The sequence below is a fragment of the Phytophthora infestans genome, genomic scaffold, assembly GCF_000142945.1.
Source record: "Phytophthora infestans T30-4 supercont1.2 genomic scaffold, whole genome shotgun sequence".
Taxonomy (NCBI): Eukaryota; Oomycota; class Peronosporomycetes; order Peronosporales; family Peronosporaceae; genus Phytophthora; species Phytophthora infestans.
This window is the reverse complement of record NW_003303757.1, coordinates 4,453,315-4,459,524: the sequence shown is the minus strand read 5'-3', so window position 1 is coordinate 4,459,524 and position 6,210 is coordinate 4,453,315. Positions and strand designations below refer to the sequence as shown.

The following is a 6,210-nucleotide window of genomic DNA, read 5'->3' as shown; positions in this document are numbered from 1 at the left end:
TCGTGCTGTGTTGGCCTGCACGTATCCGAGTCCGCCGAGTGGTCGTAAGCTGCACCTACAGATTTTCTCATCCGTGTATACGCCGTATTCACTTTCTCCGAGTGCTCCTCCTGTGAAATACCTATTAAGAGAGTTAAATAACTCATTTATATTTTTAGTGAACGGCCAGACTACGACTGACAAGGAGGTACACTCAGGTATTCGTCAAGGCTGTCCTCTAGTCCCGTTAATATTTAATCTCGCGGTGGATACCCTTGGTCAGAGTGTCATTCGGAGTTCTAAACTACTAGGTATACCAATTATCAGAAATCTTGAGGTAAGACACAAATACTCTGGTTCGTGGATGATAGCACAATTTTCATGGCAAATCTTCACGATATCGTCACTGTCAACAAATTTATCGATCATTTTTGGGGATATATCAGGACTCAGAACAAAAAAGAAAAAATGACTGATTGGATTAAACACAGCAGGTACGCCATCGAAATGGGCTGGATATCTTGTCTTACAACTGTGGTGTAGTGATTTCTCCAGAGCTGCGGATAATCGTCCGTCAACAAAGATGCGGCGCCGTCAGGATGCTCAAGCGAGGAGCACTCGGTCACCTGTTGTACGGCGACTCCATGGTGCGAATCCGGGACCTCTCGCACCCTAAGAAAGAATCATACCACTAGACCACAAGGCCACGCAAACGCAAATTCACACCCACATGTCGCGCCGCCAGCACGCACCCCACGCCACTCACACACGCTCTGCACCCCTTCTATCACGCTCTCCGCGCCAACACGTGCCCATGCCCACCCTCCTCGCTGACTTTAGACGCGTTTCTTCCCCGATCCCACACGATACATTTTTGAAGTGATGCCGTCTTTACAGGTGTGCTGGGCGTTGCGGTAGCATGCCACACGTGCCAGGAGCCAGGCAGCCACCACAAAGACACAGCAGGAGGCCCACACAACCCAAGACGAGCGAGTTCAGGAGGGACCAAAAAGGTGAGCAAAGAACAGGGCCTTGCCGGAGATCGAATCCGGGACCTCTCGCACCCTAAGCGAGAATCATACCACTAGACCACAAGGCCACGCAAACGCAAATTCGCACCCACATGTTGCGCCGCCAGCACGCACCCCACGCCACTCACACATTCTCTGCACCCCTTCTATCACGCTCTCCGCACCAACACGTGCCCATGCCCACCCTCCTCGTTGACTTTAGACGCGTTTCGTTCCCGATCCCACACGATACATTTTTGAAGTGATGCCGTCTTTACAGGTGTGCTGGGCGTTGCGGTAGCATACCACACGTGCCAGGAGCCAGGCAGACACCACAAAGACACAGCAGGAGGCCCACACAACCCAAGACGAGCGAGTTCAGGAGGGACCAAAAAGGTGAGCAAAGAACAGGGCCTTGCCGGAGATCGAATCCGGGACCTCTCGCACCCTAAGCGAGAATCATACCACTAGACCACAAGGCCACGCAAACGCAAATTCACACCCACATGTCGCGCCGCCAGCACGCACCCCACGCCACTCACACACGCTATGCACCCCTTATATCACGCTCTCCGCGCCAACACGTGCCCATGCCCACCCTCCTCGTTGACTTTAGACGCGTTTCTTCCCCGATAACACACGATACATTTTTGAAGTGATGCCGTCTTTACAGGTGTGCTGGGCGTTGCGGTAGCATACCACACGTGCCAGGAGCCAGGCAGACACCACAAAGACACAGCAGGAGGCCCACACAAGCCAAGACGAGCCAGTTTCAGGAGGGACCAAAACGGTGAGCAAAGAACAGGGCCTTGCCGGAGATCGAATCCGGGACCTCTCGCACCCTAAGCGAGAATCATACCACTAGACCACAAGGCCACGCAAACGCAAATTCACACCCACATGTCGCGCCGCCAGCACGCACCCCACGCCACTCACACACGCTCTGCACCCCTTCTATCACGCTCTCCGCACCAACACGTGCCCATGCCCACCCTCCTCGTTGACGTTAGACGCGTTTCGTCCCCGATCCCACACGATACATTTTTGAAGTGATGCCGTCTTTACAGGTGTGCTGGGCGTTGCGGTAGCATACCACACGTGCCAGGAGCCAGGCAGACACCACAAAGACACAGCAGGAGGCCCACACAAGCCAAGACGAGCGAGTTTCAGGAGGGACCAAAAAGGTGAGCAAAGAACAGGGCCTTGCCGGAGATCGAATCCGGGACCTCTCGCACCCTAAGCGAGAATCATACCACTAGACCACAAGTCCATGCAAACGCAACTTCACACCCACATGTCCCGCCACCAGCACGCACCCCACGCCACTCACACACGATCTGCACCCCTTCGATCACGCTCCCCGCACCAACACGTGCCCATGCCCACCCTCCTCGTTGACTTTAGACGCGTTTCGTCCCCGATCCCACACGATACATTTTTAAGGTGATGCCGTCTTTACAGGTGTGCTGGGCGTTGCGGTAGCATACCACACGTGCCAGGAGCCAGGCAGACACCACAAAGACACAGCAGGAGGCCCACACAAGCCAAAACGAGCCAGTTTCAGGAGGGACCAAAAAAGGTGAGCAAAGAACAGGGCCTTGCCGGAGATCGAATCCGGGACCTCTCGCACCCTAAGCGAGAATCATACCACTAGACCACAAGGCCACGCAAACGCAAATTCACACCCACATGTCACGCCGCCAGCACGCACCCCACGCCACTCACACACGCTCTGCACCCCTTCTATCACGCTCTCCGCACCAACGCGTGCCCATGCCCACCCTCCTCGTTGACTTTAGACGCGTTTCTTCCCCGATCCCACACGATACATTTTTGAAGTGATGCCGTCTTTACAGGTGTGCTGGGCGTTGCGGTAGCATACCACACGTGCCAGGAGCCAGGCAGACACCACAAAGACACAGCAGGAGGCCCACACAAGCCAAGACGAGCGAGTTTCAGGAGGGACCAAAAAGGTGAGCAAAGAACAGGGCCTTGCCGGAGATCGAATCCGGGACCTCTCGCACCCTAAGCGAGAATCATACCACTAGACCACAAGGCCACGCAAACGCAAATTCACACCCACATGTCGCGCCGCCAGCACGCACCCCACGCCACTCACACACGCTCTGCACCCCTTCTATCACGCTCTCCACACCAACACGTGCCCATGCCCACCCTCCTCGTTGACTTTAGACGCGTTTCGTCCCCGATCCCACACGATACATTTTTGAAGTGATGCCGTCTTTACAGGTGTGCTGTGCGGGGCGGTTGCGGTACCATACGTGCCACGTGCCAGGCAGACACCACAAAGACACAACAAAAGGACCACACAAGCCAAGACGAGCGAGGTTCAGGAGAAGGCACAAAAAGACGAGCAAGGTTCAGGGACGGACCGGAAAAAGGTGAGCAAAGAACAGGGCCTTGCCGGAGATCGAATCCGGGGACCTCTTGCACCCTAAGCGAGAATCATACCACTAGACCCACAAGGCCACGCAAACGCAAATTTCACACCCACATGTCGCGCCGCCAGGCACGCACCCCACGCCACTCACACACGCTCTGGCACCCCTTTCTATCACGCTCTCCACAACCAACACGTGCCCATGCTCACCCTCCTCGTTGACTTTAGACGCGTTTCGTCCCCGATCCCACACGATACATTTTTGAAGTGATGCCGTCTTTACAGGTGTGCTGGGCGTTGCGGTAGCATACCACACGTGCCAGGAGCCAGGCAGACACCACAAAGACACAGCAGGAGGCCCACACAAGCCAAGACGAGCGAGTTTCAGGAGGGACCAAAAAGGTGAGCAAAGAACAGGGCCTTGCCGGAGATCGAATCCGGGACCTCTCGCACCCTAAGCGAGAATCATACCACTAGACCACAAGGCCACGCAAACGCAAATTCGCACCCACATGTCGCGCCGCCAGCACGCACCCCACGCCACTCACACACGCTCTGCACCCCTTCTATCACGCTCTCCGCACCAACACGTGCCCATGCCCATCCTCCTCGCTGACTTTAGACGCGTTTCGTTCCCGATCCCACACGCTACGTTTTTGAAGTGATGCCGTCTTTACTGGTGTGCTGGACGTTGCGGTAGCATACCACACGTGACAGGAGCCAGGCAGACACCACAAAGACACAGCAGGAGGCCCACACGAGCCAAGACGAGCGAGTTTCAGGAGGGACCAAAAAGGTGAGCAAAGAACAGGGCCTTGCCGGAGATCGAATCCGGGACCTCTCGCACCCTAAGCGAGAATCATACCACTAGACCACAAGGCCACGCAAACGCAAATTCACACCCACATCTCGCGCCACCAGCACGCACCCCACGCCACTCACACACGCTCTGCACCCCTTCTATCACGCTCTCCGCACCAACACGTGCCCATGCCCACCCTCCTCGTTGACTTTAGACGCGTTTCGTCCCCGATTCCACACGCTACATTTTGGAAGTGATGCCGTCTTTACTGGTGTGCTGGGCGCTGCGGTAGCATACCACACGTGCCAGGAGCCAGGCAGACACCACAAAGACACAGCAGGAGGCCCACACAAGCCAAGACGAGCCAGTTTCAGGAGGGACCAAAACGGTGAGCAAAGAACAGGGTCTTGCCGGAGATCGAATCCGGGACCTCTCGCACCCTAAGCGAGAATCATACCACTAGACCACAAGGCCACGCAAAGGCAAATTCACACCCACATGTCGCGCCGCCAGCACGCACCCCACGCCACTCACACACGCTATGCGCCCCTTCTATCACGCTCTCCGCACCAACACGTGCCCATGCCCATCCTCCTCGTTGACTTTAGACGCGTTTCGTTCCCGATCCCACACGATACATTTTTGAAGTGATGCCGTTGTAACGAGTCTCAGGACGCCTGCTCGCCGGCGGGTCGCACCGCTCACAGCCACCGTCTGTAGGTGAACTACCAGGGTTCCGAGGCTCGTACGCAATGAACACTGTACTGGATGCTCTCAAGCCGCCGGGACGCGTCCGTCCCTATTTGTATTCAACTCAACCACTCTGCTCTACTCGATGTAGAGCTCTCAACTCAACCTCAAACTCAACTGCGTCTTACTGCTCAGCCCTGCCTCTTACAGGACCGCGGCTCACCGCGCAGACACGCTTAGGGGCCACCGAGGCAGTCACACACACGTCGAACCCTGTGTCCGCCGCACTGGTCACCGCCGGTAAGCCCGCGTGCAACAACAATCAGACTCGTCAAAGGGCTAACCCCTTCTGACTCGCCCGCTTCCTCGAACCACAACCACCACCACGAACGGCTCCACCCCGTCGCTCTCTGCCCAACTACCCACTCGCTTTGTGCCTTACGGCTCTGCTCAAGAATGCCAGGCAGCTCTGCTCGCCCGACACTCGACTCTTTCTCGCGCTTCTCCGGCTGTGCTCGCAACGACCTGCAAGTCCTGGGCCTAAACACGCGCTCCGCAACTGACGCACCACTTTGCTCGTACTCGAGCCACTTGCGCCTCGCGGATCCAATTCTTAACTGAGCTCGAGCCGCCGCTCGCCGCTCAGTGTCCCCATCACGTTCCGAATTCTCGGTCGACTTCGACGTGAAGCAGCTGCTCTACTGGCTTCTTACAGTGCTACACTTCGTCGTCTCACCACCTCGTCCTTTCGCTTATTGTTCTGCTAGGGCCCACTACCGCACACTCATCGCCCTTCGATAGTAACGGTCAGTGTCGTACCCACTGCAGCTGTGGGTACAGACTGTACCGTACCGTGGCTCTTCTTGTCACGCGAGCCTCTGCCGCTCACATTCACCGCTGGTCCCGTGAACTGGCGTCGTCTCCGCTTCCCCACGAACGAGCTGCCCGTGTTCCGCGCCGGGTTGCAGCTGCCCGCCTTCAACAGCAAAGACCCGCTCAGTCCCTCGTACTAGTGCCCTGTTACACGCCTTCTTCAATGCCAGAGTCTTCCACGACTCTGTCGTCGTGAAAGAGCTGGTCGTACTCCGACGTGGAGAACCAACGCTCGTCACTTCCGGTCTTAGTGCCGCTGCATCGCGCGTCTCGCAGTGGTCGTAATAGGTATTTGAGCACGTATTGTCCGGCCTGGTTACGTCGTCGTCTCCGCCTGAGTTCCACCAGCAATCCACGCGGTTCGTGCCCTGCTCCCTCACGCACCATTGCTCCTTGGTCTCGCTTTCGAGCGCCTGCCGCCATGGTCGTCTGGACAGGAGCAACCGTTGCTCGAG

At 56.7% G+C, this 6,210-nt stretch overlaps 1 protein-coding gene across 1 annotated transcript; it reads right to left on the bottom strand.

Annotated features, from left to right (window-relative positions):
- Positions 1-4,747: 4,747 nt before the first annotated feature.
- On the bottom strand, positions 4,748-6,178 carry PITG_01826 (uncharacterized protein; the record flags this gene model as incomplete). The annotated part of the gene is made up of 5 exons (XM_002908385.1): positions 4,748-4,906; positions 5,106-5,169; positions 5,309-5,580; positions 5,730-5,850; positions 5,967-6,178. 5 exons carry the CDS (start codon positions 6,176-6,178, stop codon positions 4,748-4,750), a joined length of 828 nt encoding a protein of 275 aa, XP_002908431.1.
- Positions 6,179-6,210: the final 32 nt, after the last annotated feature.